The 18787-nt window shown below is 42.6% G+C and overlaps 1 protein-coding gene across 1 annotated transcript in view; it reads left to right on the top strand.

The window, feature by feature from the left end:
- The window catches only part of LOC149430733 (DDB1- and CUL4-associated factor 8), a 43770-nt gene extending 26885 nt beyond the window's left edge, over positions 1 to 16885 (top strand). The window contains exons 9-11 of the mRNA XM_089666042.1: positions 16 to 135; positions 5680 to 5796; positions 11924 to 16885. Of these exons, the coding sequence (XP_089522168.1) occupies positions 16 to 135; positions 5680 to 5796; positions 11924 to 12037 (351 nt within the window). The 3' untranslated portion in view covers positions 12038 to 16885. The remainder of the gene's footprint in view (positions 1 to 15; positions 136 to 5679; positions 5797 to 11923) is intronic.
- The last annotated feature ends 1902 nt before the right edge of the window (positions 16886 to 18787 follow it).

Here is an 18787-nt window from a genome sequence, read left to right on the forward strand (position 1 = left end):
TTGGCATTTCCCCAGGTGAACTGCTTGGAGCCGCACCCCCACCTGCCTGTCCTAGCGACCAGCGGTCTCGATTACGATGTCAAAATCTGGCTTCCCACCGCCAAGGAACCGACAGAGCTTCACGGGCTGAAGGAGGTAAGCGAAAGGAACGGTGATACATCCCTGGGGTACAGCAGCCCACCCCCTCGGCTGGTGATACATCCCTGGGGTACAGCAGCCCACCCGCTCGGTTGTGTATTGCCAAGTCACGGCACTAAAGGGTTAACGTCTTCTTGAAAGGCGTCTGGTGAGTGTGTGGGCCCCGCGATTAGTCAGCACGGCGGTGAGCTCATCGTTACCCATATGGTGTTATCGTCACAGCTCCTGGGAGATGCATCTCGTGCCATGCAAGTCGTAAGACGAGCAGAGTAACCTCTTCCTTCCCGGTGCGGGGAGCGGTGGGCTACGTATGAAAGGGTTGGTGGGGTGCAATATACCAGGAGCTGCGTTCTTGGCTTTGCCATGTTAATGAACTCCAGAGCCTTCGGGTGCAGTCCTGCTCAAGGTTGGCATGTAGATGGCTACCTGTAATGTAGATGAACTGGACTCTGGGTCATTGACTTCACAACACTTGGGGGGGGGGGGGGGGGTTCCCGCCATTCAGTGACATTTCAGCTGACCACAGACCCCCAAAGTCGAGGAATACATGCAGTGCTCACGGTAAAAACTGGATGCACCCTGAAAAGTGAACTTAACACTGGCTTTTCCAACAGGTGGTGTGGTGGACCTTGCAGAGCTTTGGCCTCTGGGCTTTGAGACTTGCTGGTTTCCTAGATAAAATATACTTTCTGAGTGCTCTTGTCAGCCCCTCTGTCACCAGTGTGTCCTTTAGTTGGGTAGGGGTCATTAGGAGGAACCACAGAGCTTTAGTGAAGTAGGAGGAACCACAGAGCTTTAGTGAAGTAGGAGGAACCACAGAGCTTTAGTGAAGTAGGAGGAACCTCGGAGCTTTAGTGAAGTAGGTGGAACCTCGGAGCTTTAGTGAAGTAGGTGGAACCTCGGAGCTTTAGTGAAGTAGGTGGAACCTCGGAGCTTTAGTGAAGTAGGTGGAACCTCGGAGCTTTAGTGAAGTAGGTGGAACCTCGGAGCTTTAGTGAAGTAGGTGGAACCTCGGAGCTTTAGTGAAGTAGGTGGAACCTCGGAGCTTTAGTGAAGTAGGTGGAACCTCGGAGCTTTAGTGAAGTAGGTGGAACCTCGGAGCTTTAGTGAAGTAGGTGGAACCTCGGAGCTTTAGTGAAGTAGGTGGAACCTTGAGCTTTAGTGAAGTAGGTAGAACCTTGAGCTTTAGTGAAGTAGGTGGAACCTCGGAGCTTTAGTGAAGTAGGTGGAACCTCGGAGCGTTAGTGAAGTAGGTGGAACCTCGGAGCGTTAGTGAAGTAGGTGGAACCTCGGAGCGTTAGTGAAGTAGGTGGAACCTCGGAGCGTTAGTGAAGTAGGTGGAACCTCGGAGCGTTAGTGAAGTAGGTGGAACCTCGGAGCGTTAGTGAAGTAGGTGGAACCTCGGAGCGTTAGTGAAGTAGGTGGAACCTCGGAGCGTTAGTGAAGTAGGTGGAACCTCGGAGCGTTAGTGAAGTAGGTGGAACCTCGGAGCGTTAGTGAAGTAGGTGGAACCTCGGAGCGTTAGTGAAGTAGGTGGAACCTCGGAGCGTTAGTGAAGTAGGTGGAACCTCGGAGCGTTAGTGAAGTAGGTGGAACCTCGGAGCGTTAGTGAAGTAGGTGGAACCTCGGAGCGTTAGTGAAGTAGGTGGAACCTCGGAGCGTTAGTGAAGTAGGTGGAACCTCGGAGCGTTAGTGAAGTAGGTGGAACCTCGGAGCGTTAGTGAAGTAGGTGGAACCTCGGAGCGTTAGTGAAGTAGGTGGAACCTCGGAGCGTTAGTGAAGTAGGTGGAACCTCGGAGCGTTAGTGAAGTAGGTGGAACCTCGGAGCGTTAGTGAAGTAGGTGGAACCTCGGAGCGTTAGTGAAGTAGGTGGAACCTCGGAGCGAAGTAGGTGGAACCTCGGAGCGAAGTAGGTGGAACCTCGGAGCGAAGTAGGTGGAACCTCGGAGCGAAGTAGGTGGAACCTCGGAGCGAAGTAGGTGGAACCTCGGAGCGAAGTAGGTGGAACCTCGGAGCGAAGTAGGTGGAACCTCGGAGCGAAGTAGGTGGAACCTCGGAGCGAAGTAGGTGGAACCTCGGAGCGAAGTAGGTGGAACCTCGGAGCGAAGTAGGTGGAACCTCGGAGCGAAGTAGGTGGAACCTCGGAGCGAAGTAGGTGGAACCTCGGAGCGAAGTAGGTGGAACCTCGGAGCGAAGTAGGTGGAACCTCGGAGCGAAGTAGGTGGAACCTCGGAGCGAAGTAGGTGGAACCTCGGAGCGAAGTAGGTGGAACCTCGGAGCGAAGTAGGTGGAACCTCGGAGCGAAGTAGGTGGAACCTCGGAGCGAAGTAGGTGGAACCTCGGAGCGTTGGTGAAGTAGGTGGAACCTCGGAGCGTTGGTGAAGTAGGTGGAACCTCGGAGCGTTGGTGAAGTAGGTGGAACCTCGGAGCGTTGGTGAAGTAGGTGGAACCTCGGAGCGTTGGTGAAGTAGGTGGAACCTCGGAGCGTTGGTGAAGTAGGTGGAACCTCGGAGCGTTGGTGAAGTAGGTGGAACCTCGGAGCGTTGGTGAAGTAGGTGGAACCTCGGAGCGTTGGTGAAGTAGGTGGAACCTCGGAGCGTTGGTGAAGTAGGTGGAACCTCGGAGCGTTGGTGAAGTAGGTGGAACCTCGGAGCGTTGGTGAAGTAGGTGGAACCTCGGAGCGTTGGTGAAGTAGGTGGAACCTCGGAGCGTTGGTGAAGTAGGTGGAACCTCGGAGCGTTGGTGAAGTAGGTGGAACCTCGGAGCGTTGGTGAAGTAGGTGGAACCTCGGAGCGTTGGTGAAGTAGGTGGAACCTCGGAGCGTTGGTGAAGTAGGTGGAACCTCGGAGCTTTAGTGAAGTAGGTGGAACCACGGAGCTTTAGGGAAGTAGGTGGAACCTCGGAGCGTTAGTGAAGTAGGTGGAACCTCGGAGCGTTAGTGAAGTAGGTGGAACCTCGGAGCGTTAGTGAAGTAGGTGGAACCTCGGAGCTTTAGTGAAGTAGGTGGAACCACGGAGCTTTAGGGAAGTAGGTGGAACCACGGAGCTTTAGGGAAGTAGGTGGAACCACGGAGCTTTAGTGAAGTAGGTGGAACCTCGGAGCTTTAGTGAAGTAGGTGGAACCTCGGAGCTTTAGGGAAGTAGGTGGAACCTCCGAGCTTTAGTGAAGTAGGTGGAACCTCCGAGCTTTAGTGAAGTAGGTGGAACCACCGAGCTTTAGTGAAGTAGGTGGAACCACCGAGCTTTAGTGAAGTAGGTGGAACCACCGAGCTTTAGTGAAGTAGGTGGAACCACCGAGCTTTAGTGAAGTAGGTGGAACCACCGAGCTTTAGTGAAGTAGGTGGAACCACCGAGCTTTAGTGAAGTAGGTGGAACCACCGAGCTTTAGTGAAGTAGGTGGAACCACCGAGCTTTAGTGAAGTAGGTGGAACCACCGAGCTTTAGTGAAGTAGGTGGAACCACCGAGCTTTAGTGAAGTAGGTGGAACCAAAGAGCTTTAGTGAAGTAGGTGGAACCAAAGAGCTTTAGTGAAGTAGGTGGAACCTCCGAGCTTTAGTGAAGTAGGTGGAACCACCGAGCTTTAGTGAAGTAGGAGGAACCACCGAGCTTTAGTGAAGTAGGAGGAACCACCGAGCTTTAGTGAAGTAGGAGGAACCACCGAGCTTTAGTGAAGTAGGAGGAACCACCGAGCTTTAGTGAAGTAGGAGGAACCACCGAGCTTTAGTGAAGTAGGAGGAACCACCGAGCTTTAGTGAAGTAGGAGGAACCACCGAGCTTTAGTGAAGTAGGAGGAACCACCGAGCTTTAGTGAAGTAGGAGGAACCACCGAGCTTTAGTGAAGTAGGAGGAACCACCGAGCTTTAGTGAAGTAGGAGGAACCACCGAGCTTTAGTGAAGTAGGAGGAACCACCGAGCTTTAGTGAAGTAGGAGGAACCACCGAGCTTTAGTGAAGTAGGAGGAACCACCGAGCTTTAGTGAAGTAGGAGGAACCACAAAGCAAAAGTGATGTAGGGGTCAATAGAGGAACCAGGACTTTAGTGATGTAAGTTGTCAGTAGCAGGACCTACAGAGCCTTAATGATGTAGTAGGAACCACAGAGATTTAGTGCTGTAGGAGTCTATAGGAGGAACCACAGCGCTTGAATGGTCTAGGGCTCAGTAGTGGGGTCCACAGAGCTTTAGTGATGTAGGAGTTAGTAGTAGGAATCGCAGAGCTTTAGTGATGTAGGGATCTGTAGGAGGAACCACAGAGCTTTAGTGATGTAGGGATCTGTAGGAGGAACCACAGGGCATTAGTGATATCGGAGGAAAATAAAAGCAGGGGAGGTGACAGGTGTTACTAAACCCCGGACCCTGCATTCACAGTACACAGAACATGGAAGTGCAATTTCTAGTAAATATAAACTGCTAAATCCCTTTTCTCATCAGCAGTATAGAGCAGTCTTGTGACTTCTATCAGCGTCCAGCAGAGCACTCGTTAAAGCTTGTAGGAGGGTTTTTTTTTTCTGCTCTAGGAGGATGCAAAACCCCTGACTTCTGTCTGACCAGTACTGATTGGCCCTGTTATGATCACATGCACTCTCCCGAGGAAAAAAAATCACCTCTCTAGCAATACACAACAAACTGAGCATGTGCAAAAAACAGTTCAGTCTGTCTTATCAGGCGATAAGAGGTGGTCACTTGAAAAAGGGGAGGAACAGAGAAGAAAGGATCAAACTGCCTTTTTACACAATGTGGAGGATTAACCCCTTAGGTCCCACAGTGAGTATAACAAGCGTGCTTTACTGCATCTACAGACTGATTGTGCTGTTGGGGGTTTAGGAACACTTGAAGGAAATTCCCCCCCCCCCCCCCTGTTTGTCCTGTTTTACCATTTTCATTGAAAGTAAAAAAAAATCCCACATTTTGGGTTGTCCATAGAAAAGTAGTAGAGGGGAAATCTTCCAATGGGGACACTAGTGCTGATGACCTGAGGGTTCCCAAGGAATTTCCTTAATTTGTGATTTCCTCTCACTTCCTGTTTTGGCTGTGGGACAGGAATTGAAGGGAAATCTCCCCAATGGGACACAGATGGAAAAAAAAAAATCTGACGGGTTATGACCCCCCCCATCCAAAATGAAGAAAAAAGTCTTGCCTTCAGTTCTACAGGGATAGTATCTCGTCTCCCTGATTCTCTCCTTTCTGCTAGCAGGACTGAGAACTTTCAGCACTGTGAAGCTTCTGTCAGCCTTCCTCTCTAGCTGAGCCAAGACCTACAATCAAGGCTGGAAATACACATATTTTTATATTTTCAGAAAGTGACATATATAGTTTTCAAGACCAAGGAAAGGGGGAAATTTTCCAATAAGGAAGCGACTGCTCTGGGCTTCAACAAAATGGTGGCCTCCAGCAAAAAAAAAAAAAAGGGAGATTTTCAGCTCGCGTTAATTTCAGTAGCATCATTATCAATGTGGAATGTATCTTTTGTAAAAAAAAAAAAAAAAAAAAAAGATTGTTCTGGGTAAAGTTCTGCTTTTAAACATCCGTTCTTTTTTTCCTCCAGGTTATCAAGAAAAACAAACGTGAAAGAGACGAGGACAGCCTACACCACGCCGACCTGTTCGACAACCACATGTTATGGTTTCTGATGCACCATCTACGGCAGAGGGGGCACCGCAGGGTGAGTACAGGCTGCTCTCCCCACCCCCTCCCCGCCCAAGTGTCTCCACAGGGACCTCTACTAAATGTCATTCAAAGTTCTCACAAGGCGAGACGTCCTGGTGATTAGACTCTGATAGCAGCAACCTTTTCCCGACTGACGCGCTGTAGTCAGGGAACGGATTTAGGGTCAGCTTTTGTACAACCAATCAGGCAGTGGCTGCTTCCATCAGCGCCTTCTCGCACAAGCGTGTTCTTCTACATAGTTTTCCTTTAACCATTTCTCACCCGTAGGACGTCATTAGACCACAGAGCTGGCCTTGGACCCGATGGTCACCAGCCACCTCTGGGAGGCCGCAAGTGGCGTTGTGACGTCACTTCCGGTCCTGGCAGATCTAAACCCTGCCATATTTTTTTTTTCTCCCTGGAAAGCCGAGATCAATGTTTTGTTTTTTTTCTTTTCTTTTCTTTTTCTTCCTTTTTCTTTTTTGCTTTTTTCTTTTCTTTTTCTTTTTTGCTTTTCTTTTTCTTTTTTGCTTTTCTTTTCTTTTTTGCTTTTCTTTTCTTTTTCTTTTTTGCTTTTCTTTTTCTTTTTTGCTTTTCTTTTCTTTTTTTCTTTTCTTTTTTGCTTTTCTTTTTTGCTTTTCTTTTCTTTTTTCTTTTTTGCTTTTCTTTTCTTTTTCTTTTTTGCTTTTCTTTTCTTTTTTGCTTTTCTTTTCTTTTTTGCTTTTCTTTTCTTTTTTGCTTTTCTTTTTTGCTTTTCTTTTTTGCTTTTCTTTTTTGCTTTTCTTTTCTTTTTTGCTTTTCTTTTCTTTTTTGCTTTTCTTTTTTGCTTTTCTTTTTTGCTTTTCTTTTTTGCTTTTCTTTTTTGCTTTTCTTTTTTGCTTTTCTTTTTTGCTTTTCTTTTCTTTTTCTTTTTTGCTTTTCTTTTCTTTTTTGCTTTTCTTTTCTTTTTTGCTTTTCTTTTCTTTTTTGCTTTTCTTTTCTTTTTTGCTTTTCTTTTTTGCTTTTCTTTTTTGCTTTTCTTTTCTTTTTCTTTTTTGCTTTTCTTTTCTTTTTTGCTTTTTTCTTTTTTGCTTTTCTTTTTTGCTCTTTTCTTTTTCTTTTTTGCTTTTCTTTTTTGCTCTTTTCTTTTTCTTTTTTGCTTTTCTTTTTCTTTTCTTTTTTGCTTTTCTTTTTTGCTTTTCTTTTTCTTTTCCTTTTTCTTTTTTTGCTTTTCTTTTCTTTTTTGCTTTTCTTTTTCTTTTCCTTTTTCTTTTTTTGCTTTTCTTTTCTTTTTTGCTTTTCGTTTTCTTTTTTGCTTTTCTTTTTTGCTTTTCGTTTTCTTTTTTGCTTTTCTTTTTCTTTTTTGCTTTTCTTTTCTTTTTTGCTTTTCTTTTTCTTTTTTGCTTTTCTTTTTCTTTTTTGCTTTTCTTTTTCTTTTTTGCTTTTCTTTTCTTTTTCTTTTTTGCTTTTCTTTTCTTTTTTGCTTTTCTTTTCTTTTTTGCTTTTCTTTTCTTTTTTGCTTTTCTTTTTTGCTTTTCTTTTTTGCTTTTCTTTTCTTTTTTGCTTTTCTTTTTTGCTTTTCTTTTTTGCTTTTCTTTTTTGCTTTTCTTTTTTGCTTTTCTTTTTTGCTTTTCTTTTTTGCTTTTCTTTTTTGCTTTTCTTTTTTGCTTTTCTTTTTTGCTTTTCTTTTCTTTTTCTTTTTTGCTTTTCTTTTCTTTTTCTTTTTTGCTTTTCTTTTCTTTTTTGCTTTTCGTTTTCTTTTTTGCTTTTCGTTTTCTTTTTTGCTTTTCTTTTTTGCTTTTCTTTTTCTTTTTTGCTTTTCTTTTTTGCTTTTCTTTTTCTTTTTGCTTTTCTTTTTCTTTTCCTTTTTCTTTTTTTGCTTTTCTTTTTCTTTTTTGCTTTTCTTTTCCTTTTTCTTTTCTTTTTTGCTTTTCGTTTCCTTTTTGCTTTTCGTTTCCTTTTTGCTTTTCTTTTCTTTTTTGGTTTTCTTTTCTTTTTTTCTTGTCTTTTCTTTTCTTTTTTTCTTGTCTTTTTCTTTTCTTTTTTTCTTGTCTTTTCTTTTCTTTTTTTCTTGTCTTTTCTTTTCTTTTTTTCTTGTCTTTTCTTTTTTTTTTTTTCTTGTCTTTTCCTTTCTTTTTTTCTTTTTTCTTTTCTTTTATTCTTTTTTACTTTGTTTCTTTTTTACTTTGTTTCTTTTTTACTTTGTTTCTTTTTTACTTTGTTTCTTTTCTTTTTTTGCTTTTTTCTTTTCTTTTTTCTTTTCTTTCTTTTCTTTTCTTTGTTTTTTTCTTTTCTTTTTTTTTTCTCTTTTCTTTTTCCCTTTTCTGCTTCCCTTTTCTTTTTTTCAAGAGATTGGCTCTGAGGAAGAGGCGCAGCCTAGAAATGCATCAACCATTTTTTTAGAAGGTCCCGTGTGCCCTCTGTTTTGTATGCAGTTCATTTTGGATTCCCCTGGTCCGGTGAGGGCAGCAAGGCGTGCATTCCTAAAGTATTCCATGTGTGGTCACAGACATTGTGGAGTTCATCGTCCAGCGCAGGAGTCACAGCATTTGTTTGCTTCTTTCTTCAGATCCATCGTCCTCCGTCTGGGCGGCTCGGATCGGAGGGCAGTGGGGCGGATGTCGGAGACCGTTTACACCCGACCTCCCGGGCCCTCTCCCTATCCGCGGACCGGTTTTTGTCCGTTCATACGGAATAGTTTGGAAGGGCTGCCATAGGCGCTCATTATACGGCGGCTCGCCAACACGATCGGCCCAGCTCAAGGAGGCAATTAATTTGGCGCAGAAGTGCACTTGTTGCCTTCCTCCCAGAATGCTTTGCCGTCGATGAGCCCTGGTGAGCGGACCTTCCCCGCCCGTCCAGCCACTTCTCTGCGCTGCTTGCAGGATCAAGTGAAACAGTTTTCATTACAAGTCGCGCGGCTTTTTTAATTGCCGCATGTGTAGGCTGCCTGTCTGGTGAAAACACGGCCGCTTCTCTCTTCTGTGCGGATAATTAAAGAGCCAGCAGAGCCACGGCGCACTTAATTGGATGCAAAGATGACAGGGATGTGACAAAACAAACTGCCTGATCTGACACGTTCCAATTCTCTCATTTAAAATAGTCCTCTCTTCTTAAATCAGGAAGATAATTAATTTGTGTTTGCAAGACAGATTTTTTATTTTTTTCTATCATCTGCCGATTGTAGAAGTCAAGCATGGCGAGATACCATGAGAATAGAAAAGGCATCGCTGTATAAAGGGGAACTCTAGACACAATAGAAATCTAATTTATTCTCTGTTTGTCAGATGAAGCGGCCAGATCATTAGAGGGATGGGGACTGGCGGCAAGGGACGGGGGTTGTCAGCAGGCGACGGGGGTTGTTGACTCATGGATTGTCGGCAATTGACTGGTGGATTGTCGGCGGATTGTCTTGTCGGCGGTTGACTGGTGGATTGTCGGCGGTTGACTGGTGGATTGTCGGCGGTTGACTGGTGGATTGTCGGCGGTTGACTGGTGGATTGTCGGCGGTTGACTGGTGGATTGTCGGCGGTTGACTGGTGGATTGTCGGCGGTTGACTGGTGGATTGTCGGCGGTTGACTGGTGGATTGTCGGCGGTTGACTGGTGGATTGTCGGCGGTTGACTGGTGGATTGTCGGCGGTTGACTGGTGGGGGGGATTGTGGGCGGTTGACTGGTGGGGGGGATTGTGGGCGGTTGACTGGTGGGGGGGATTGTGGGCGGTTGACTGGTGGGGGGGATTGTGGGCGGTTGACTGGTGGGGGGGATTGTGGGCGGTTGACTGGTGGATTGTCGGCGGTTGACTGGGGGGGGGATTGTGGGCGGTTTGGGGGGTGGGGATTGTCGGCGGTTGACTGGTGGATTGTCGGCGGTTGACTGGTGGATTGTCGGCGGTTGACTGGTGGATTGTCGGCGGTTGACTGGTGGATTGTCGGCGGTTGACTGGTGGATTGTCGGCGGTTGACTGGTGGATTGTCGGCGGTTGACTGGTGGATTGTCGGCGGTTGACTGGTGGATTGTCGGCGGTTGACTGGTGGATTGTCGGCGGTTGACTGGTGGGGGGGATTGTGGGCGGTTGACTGGTGGGGGGGATTGTGGGCGGTTGACTGGTGGGGGGGATTGTGGGCGGTTGACTGGTGGGGGGGATTGTGGGCGGTTGACTGGTGGGGGGGATTGTGGGCGGTTGACTGGTGGATTGTCGGCGGTTGACTGGGGGGGGGATTGTGGGCGGTTTGGGGGGTGGGGATTGTCGGCGGTTGACTGGTGGATTGTCGGCGGTTGACTGGTGGATTGTCGGCGGTTGACTGGTGGATTGTCGGCGGTTGACTGGTGGATTGTCGGCGGTTGACTGGTGGATTGTCGGCGGTTGACTGGTGGATTGTCGGCGGTTGACTGGTGGATTGTCGGCGGTTGACTGGTGGATTGTCGGCGGTTGACTGGTGGATTGTCGGCGGTTGACTGGGGGGGGGGATTGTCTGCCGTTGACTGCAGGGGGGGGGGGGGGAATTGTCTGCCGTTGACTGCAGGGGGGGGGGGGGAATTGTCTGCCGTTGACTGCAGGGGGGGATTGTCTGCGGTTGACTGGAGTTTGTTGGCAGGCGACGGGGATGCCCCTAGTACATGTCCTTCCTGTCGGGCGGTGAGGACCTGTTCCCCGGTGAAATCCCTCTGTTTAGCATGCCTTACCCCCTCCCCCAGTCTTGGAGGCTTCCGGTCTCTCCTCGGACGTGCGTTGAGGCTTTGGGGGCCTTAGGGCACCTTTTACCGTTTTTTAAATGGTTTTCTGCCACTATGGAAGTCTTTGTATCTTCTTTGGAAAAGGCCTTCCCACGCAAACCTGCTACCGTTTGACTGACGATTCCGATAGTGAACCTCCCCCAGATAGTGAGGGGGAATTTCCAGCACCCAGTTTGTTGTAATGAGAGCCAAAACCAGCTCGCTCTTGTACAATGGTCTGGGAAACTTTGTAGATGTAGGATTCCCCATCTTGGGAGTCCCTATCACTGGGAAGTCCAACAGTATCCAGAAACCAGCGCTCAGATCTTTCTTGCTGCCATCAAAGTATGGAATCCAGCAGTTACTGAGGTGCCGCCCTTCATGGATCGGGGAATCTTGATACTAGCAGAAAAGAACAAACCCGGGCGCACTCTCCTTGTGCATTACCGCGATAGTAAGACATTTATTACAAAAATACAAATGCATACTCACAAGCCAAAAAGGTCATAAAAACAGACGAGTCAAAAGATGCCAGTCATGGGCAACATAGGTCCTCAGGGAAAGTGCTAACGCGTTTCGGGTGTCGAACTCCCTTCCTCAGAGCAATAGATAAAAGCCTATCACCGGGAAGCCCTGCAGCCTTGCAACCGACTTGCTGTGACTGCTGGCTCTACTGCCATGAGGCCCCCAAAGCCGCTTGATCCACGTCTGAGGAGAAGCCAGAAGCCTCCAGGACTGGGCGCGTATGGCAGGCTAAACAACCGCCATGACTCTGCTGGCTCTACTGCCATGAGGCCCCCAAAACCGCTTGATCCACATCTGAGGAGAAGCCAGAAGCCTCCAGGACTGGGCGCGTATGGCAGGCTAAACAACCGCCATGACTCTGCTGGCTCTACTGCCATGAGGCCCCCAAAACCGCTTGATCCACATCTGAGGAGAAGCCAGAAGCCTCCAGGACTGGGCGCGTATGGCAGGCTAAACAACCACCATGACTCAGCTGGCTCTACTCAATCAAGGTTTGAGCCCCAACCAATTGCTGAGGAACGTGCCTACTACGGTCTGACATTCTCCAAAAGTCCTTCCTAGGTTTATCGGTGGAGGTGAACCATCTCTACCGATGTGTACATTGCCAGGCCATGGGCCCCTTTGTTTTTGACACCCGTGTGAATAAGCCTTTCGGACACCAGTCAGATTCACATCTGTCTCGGCAGTTTGAAACCGACTGCTGATTGATAATTCACCAGAGAGGAACAAAGTATCATGGACTCGGCACCATCAACACATCACATGTAGAGCGTGAGAACAGTAGTGTTCGGGTGTTGTGTAGCCTTTTATGCAGAGATGTTTCCCACCAATATTTATCTTCTGGGTTTTATCTACTTGCTGATGTGTTTTTTGTTTTTTGTTTTTGTTTTTTTACATATATAAATCCTTTTTCACCCCTGCAGAGGAGAAGAGACCAAGCCACCGGCGAGAACGACTCTGATGACTCCCCTAGCACCTCCGACAGCTCCGACGACGACGAAGAAGGCCCTGACCGAGTACAGTGCATCCCATCATGAGCAAACCTGCTACTCCCCTTCCCCACCCCCCCCCCCCCCCCCAACAAATCCCACTTTTCCTTGGCGTGGAGCTTCCCCATCTGCCTTTTTTTTTTTTTCTCCCCCTGAGAGTGGAGGGCAGTGCTCTACTTAATAGACATTTTTTCAGCTTTTTATTACAGTTCTAGGACTATAGTCTAAGAAAAAAAAAAAAACAACAAAAAAAAAAAAAAACCCCACGCTTTTCCTCTTCAGTCTTGTTCCTTTCCCCTGGAGAGCGGGCACTCTGCTTGGCAAAATTTGCACTTTGGATTTACCGACTTTCATGTGAAAAACAAAAATAAAAAAATAAATGAGACAGTGTCCCGAAACGTCAGAAACCCGCGATCTCAGCGTCTTGAGAACCCTTTAATCCAGAAGTTTCTTCTATTACCAGCAGCTGAGACTGTTTGGCACCGAGAGGAAAGAAAGAACTTTTGAAATTTAGAAAAAATTTAAAAATTCCAAAAAAAATAAAACACGGAAGCTTGAGGGTTGGAGAGAGAGGATTATTTTTGTAAGTAAAATGTTTTTTGTTTTTTTGTTTTTGCTAGAGAAAAGCAGCCATCTTAAGCCAGCTAATTTTTCCTCCTTCATCCTTTCTGCGTGTGTCTCCTAATCTTCATAATGGATGGTCCTTCACATCTACACCAGCTTTTTTTTTTTTTTTTCCCATCCTCCCAATGGTGTTGAGTCTTAAAAAATTAAGCCGTGTGCCGATTCTTTGGCTCATAAAAAATTAGCCCAAATTTCTCCCGCTGTTTGATGTCCTGTCCAATCCTAAATTTTGATGTGTGGTTAACCCTCAAAAGATCGTGCTATCTTGTGAGCTCAAAAGCTTGCTATTGGCCTTGTATTTGGCTTCCATGAAATGGTCACGAACGTTGGTTGAACCATAATTCTACCGTTTGGGTTAACCCTCAAAAGATTGCTATTGGCCATGTATTTGGCTTCCACAAAATGGTCACCAACGTTGAACTATAATACTACAGTTTGGGTTAACCCTCAAAAGCTTCAAAAGCCATGTATTTGGCTTCCATGAAATGGTCACCAACGTTGGTTGAACCATAATTCTACAGTTTTTGGGTTAACCCTCAAAAGATTGCTATTGGCCATGCATTTGGCTTCCACAAAATGGTCACCAGCATTGGTTGAACCATAATTCTACAGTTTGGGTTAACCCTCAAAAGCTTGCTATTGGCCATGTATTTGGCTTCCACAAAATGGTCACCAACGTTGTTTGAACCATAATTGTACAGTTTGGGTTAACCCTCAAAAGCTTGCTATTGGCCATGTATTTGGCTTCCACAAAATGGTCACCAACGTTGGTTGAACCATAATTCTACCGTTTTTGGGTTAACCCTCAAAACATTGCTATAGGCCATGCATTTGGCTTCCACAAAATGGTCACCAAAGTTGGGTCAACTATAATTCTACAGTTTGGGTTAACCCTCAAAAGATCGTGCTATTTTGTGAGCTCAACACATCCATCTTGCCTGTCTTCCAAAGCCAAAGACTTTTTATTGCAGAGAAGTCCACTTTGTCTACTAGAGGTTCTTGACATTTACTGTTCGCAGAGCATTTGGTATCTTTTAGAAAATGGCCACCAATGTTGGGTGAACGGTAATTCTACAGTTCTAAATTTTTTTTTTCTCTTAGGAAACCGATTTGTCCAGATGTTGGTTCAGCTCAAAAAGCAGCTTTCCGCATTGGGCGTTCGCTAAATTCAAGAGGGATTGTTTTGCTTTGTGTAGATCAGTTATGGCCGTAAAGTACCCAATCTGAAAAGACTAATCTGAGTAATTGGGAGGAAAAAAATAACAATTTTCCTAAGTTACGTTTTGATTGGATGTTGCTATTGGCCAAGGATTTGGTGGCTTTCACAAAATGGTCACCAGCATTGGGTGAATTAGAATTCTACAGTTTGGGTTGACCTTCAAAAGATTGCTATTGGCCATGTATTTGGCTTCCACAAAATGGTCACCAATGTTGGGTGAACTATATTTCTACAGTTTTGGTGGACCCTCAAAAGATTGCTATTGGCCATGCATTTGGCTTCCACTAAATGGACACCAACGTTGGGTGAATTATAATTCTACAGTTTGGGTTAACCCTCAAAAGTTTGTTCTATCATGAGGGCTCAGTATGTCCATCTTGCCTGCCTTTTTTATTGCAATGGAATCGACGTGGTCTACTAGGGCTTCTTGACGTTTACTGTTGGCCAAGCATTTGGTGGCTTTCACAAAATGGTTCCCAATGTTGGGTGAGCCATAATTCTACAGTTCTCTTTTAAAACTTTCATCCTAGGCAACTGATTATCCAGATGTTTGGTTCAGCTCACAAAGTAGCTTCCTGCATTGGGTGTTTGCTAAATTCAAGAGGGATTGTTTTTGCTTTGCGTTTATCCGCCATGGCCATAAAATACCCAATGTGAGAAGAATAGTCTGAGTAAATGGGGGGGAAAAAATAATTGTATTTCCTAAATTACATTTTTATTGAATGTTGCTATTGGCCATGTATTTTGCTTCCACAAAATGGTCTCCAACGTTGGGTGAACCATAATTCTACAGTTTGGGTTAAACCTTAAAAGATTGCTATTGGCCATGCATTTGGCTTTCACAAAATGGTTACCAACGTTGGTTGAACTATTCTACTGTTTGGGTTAACCCTCAAAAAATTGCTATTGGCCATGTATTTGGCTTCCACAAAATGGTCACCAACGTTGGGTGAACTATAATTCTACAGTTTGGGTTGACCCTTAAAAGATTGCTATTGGCCATGTATTTGGCAGTCACCAACGTTGGTTGAACTAGAATTCTACAGTTTGGGTTAACCCTCAAAAGATTGCTATTGGCCATGTATTTGGCTTCCACAAAATGGTCACCAACGTTGGTTGAACTAGAATTCTACAGTTTTGGTGGACCCTCAAAAGATTGCTATTGGCCATGTATTCAGCTTCCACGAAATGGTCACCAATGTTGGGTGAACTATAATTCTACAGTTTTGGTGGACCCTCAAAAGATTGCTATTGGCCATGTATTCAGCTTCCACGAAATGGTCACCAATGTTGGGTGAACTATAATTCTGCAGTTTTGGGTGACCCTCAAAAGATTGCGATTGGCCATGTATTCAGCTTCCACGAAATGGTCACCAATGTTGGGTGAACTATAATTCTGCAGTTTTGGGTGACCCTCAAAAGATTGCGATTGGCCATGTATTTGGCTTCCACAAAGTGGTCACCAACGTTGGGTATGTAGAATTCTACAGTTTTGGGTTAACCCTCAAAAAATTGCTATTGGCCATGTATTCAGCTTCCACGAAATGGTCACCAACGTTGGGTGAACTAGAATTCTACACTTTGGGTTTAACCCTCAAAAGATCGTGCTATCTTGTGAGCTCCATACATTCATCTTGCCTGCCTTCTAAAGCCGAAGACTTTTTATTGAAAATCAGTCCACTTGGTCTACTAAGGCTTCTTGACGTCTGTTGGCCAAGCATTTGGTGGCTTTCAGAAAATGGTCACCAACGTTGGGGAAACCCTAATTCTACAGCTTATCTTAAAAAATGTTCCTTCTGGGAAACGCATTTGTCCGGATGTTGGTTCAACTCACAAAATAGTTTCCTGCTTTGGGTGTTCACTAAATTCAAGAGGGATTGTTTTTGCTTTGCCGATATCAACTATGGCCACAAAAAGCCCAATGCGAAAAGACGAGTAAATTGGAAAAAAAAAAATTATTTTATTGCCTAAATTACATTTTTTTATTGGATATCTACTGTTAGCCAGCAAAATGGTCACCAACGTTTGGCGAACCATAATTCTACAGTTTATCCTAAAATGTTCATCCGAAGACGGTCCAGATGGTGGTTCAGCTCACAGAATAGCTTCCCATGTTGGGTGTTTGTTAAATTCAAGAGGGATTATTTTTGCTTTGAATAGATGTTACGTCCGTAAAATGCCCAATCCGAAAAAACTAGTATGAGGAAATTAGGGAAAAAAAAAAAATAGCAATTTTATTTCCTTAATTTCATTGGTATTGGAAGTCTGCTGTTTGCCAGCAAAATGGACACCAACATTTGAACCATTGGAATTTTTCTCCTCGGAAACTGACTGTCCAAATGTTGGTTCAGATCACAAAACAGCTTCCAGCATTGGGCGTTCGCTAGATTTAAGAGGGATTTTTTTGGTTTTTTTTTGCTTTTGAGTAGATCAGCTACGGCCGTAAATGACCCAATCTGAAAAGACTAGTATATGTAAATAGGAAAAAAATAAAAAATTTTCCTGAAATTAAATTTTTTTTTTTTTTTTTTAATTTAACCCAAAGTATTTATTAGTCATTTTTGAATGTTTCATACTCCTAAAATACATCCATCGTTTATCAGCCAAGGGCGATCGCCACAGCTCAAGAGACACTTATGCAGCCTGGCTCATGTCACAGCCTTCATCCAGAGATCCCTCAGCCACTTTGCAGGACGTTGTATATACTAAATGCGATCGTTTGCACTTTTGATGGTTTTTTTTTTTTTTTTCTTTGTTTTCTTCAATAGTTTTCATTCAACTTCTATTTAAAAAAGATTAAAAACCTTTAAAAAAAAAAAAAAAAAAAAAATTCCCCCCTCCCCCCCCCCAAAAAAAAAAACATTTGCATTTATTGAAAATAAAATTCAGGCTGAAGCAGACTTGAGGGTTTTGAGGCAGTAAAATGTCTTTGCTTTATCACTGTTTTATTAATCTGAATATCGAGCTGGATGTTTATGAAGTTGCAAATTGTTAAGTTTAAAACAAATGAATATTATATATTATATAGAAATAAATGCAATAAGGTAAATTAATGAAGTTTTGTGTTTGTTCTTTTTTAAAATTGTAATTTTGTTAAATGTATTTTCCAAGTTTTTTTTTTTTTTTAAGTAGATTTCCAGCCTTTTTTTTTTTTTTTTTCACTATAAAACACCTTCACGATGGTCTCAACTACTCAAATACATTCCAGCATGTGTACTAAATGTAGAATTTTTTTTTTCTTTTTACAATTTTTTTTTTAAGGACAATCTAATTGTGTTAAATGTGTTTTCCAAGTTTATTTTTTTTTAAGATTTCCTTTTTTTTTTTTTTTTCTTCACTATAAAATGGTCTCCACTAATCAAATACATTCAGGCACGTGTACTAAATGTAGTTTTTTTTTTTTTCTTTTTACAATTTTTTTTTAAGGACAATCTAATTTTGTTAAATGTGTTTTCCAAGTTTTTTTTTTTTTTTTATGATTTCCTGCTTTTTTTTTTTTTTTCTTCTTCACTATAAAATGGTCTCCACTAATCAAATACATTCAGGCACGTGTACTAAATGTAGTTTTTTTTTTTTCTTTTTACAGTTTTTTTTTTTTTTTTAAGGACAATCTAATTTTGTTAAATGTGGTTTCCAAGTTTTTTTGTTTTTGTTTTTTTTGCAGATTTCCTGCTTTTTTTTTTTTCTTCACTATAAAATGGTCTCCACTAATCAAATACATTCAGGCATGTGTACTAAATGTAATTTTTTTCTTGTTACAATTTTTTTTTAAGGACAATCTAATTTTGTTAAATGTGTTTTCCAAGTTTTTTTTTTTTTTTTTTATGATTTCCTGCTTTTTTTTTTTTTTTTTTTTTCTTCGCTATAAAATGGTCTCCACTAATCAAATACATTCAGGCACATGTACTAAATGTAGTTTTTTTTTTTTCTTTTTACAATTTTTTTTTTAAGGACAATCTAATTTTGTTAAATGTGTTTTCCAAGTTTTTTTTTTTTTTTTTTTATGATTTCCTGCTTTTTTTTTTTTTTTTTTTTTCTTCACTATAAAATGGTCTCCACTAATCAAATACATTCAGGGACGTGTACTAAATGTAGTTTTTTTTCTTTTTACAATTTTTTTTTTAAGGACAATCTAATTTTGTTAAATGTGGTTTCCAAGTTTTTTGGGTTTTTTTGGTTTTTTTTGCAGATTTTCTGCTTTTTTTTTTTCTTCACTATAAAATGGTCTCCACTAATCAAATACATTCAGGCACGTGTACTAAATGTAGTTTTTTTTTTTTCTTGTTACAATTTTTTTTAAGGACAATCTAATTTTGTTAAATGTGTTTTCCAAGTTTTTGTTTTTTTTTTAAGATTTCCTGGTTTTTTTTTTTGTTTTTTTCTTCACTATAAAATGGTCTCCACTAATCAAATACATTCAGGCACATGTACTAAATGTAGTTTTTTTTTTTTCTTTTTACAATTTTTTTTAAGGACAATCTAATTTTGTTGTGGTTTCCAAGTTTTTTTGGTTTTTTTTTTCAGATTTCCTGCTTTTTTTTTTTTTTTTCTTCACTATAAAATGGTCTCCACTAATCAAATACATTCAGGGACGTGTACTAAATGTAGTTATTTTTCTTTTTACAATTTTTTTTTTTTTTAAAGACAATCTAATTTTGTTAAATGTGGTTTCCAAGTTTTTTGTGTTTTTTTTTTTTTTTTTTTTTTTTTTTTTTTTTTTTGCAGATTTCCTGCTTTTTTTCTTCACTATAAAATGGTCTCCACTAATCAAATACATTCAGGCACGTGTACTAAATGTAGTTTTTTTTTCTTTTTACAATTTTTTTTTTTTTTTAAGGACAATCTAATTTTGTTAAAAAACAAAACCCCAAAAACTTGGAGACCGCATTTAACAAAATTAGATTGTCCTTAAAAAAAAAAAAAAAAAAATTGTAAAAAGAAAAAAAACTACATTT

This window comes from Staurois parvus, unplaced genomic scaffold (assembly GCF_062004578.1).
Source record: "Staurois parvus isolate SC_StPar_1 unplaced genomic scaffold, SC_StPar_1.0 ptg002489l, whole genome shotgun sequence".
Classification (NCBI taxonomy): Eukaryota; Metazoa; Chordata; class Amphibia; order Anura; family Ranidae; genus Staurois; species Staurois parvus.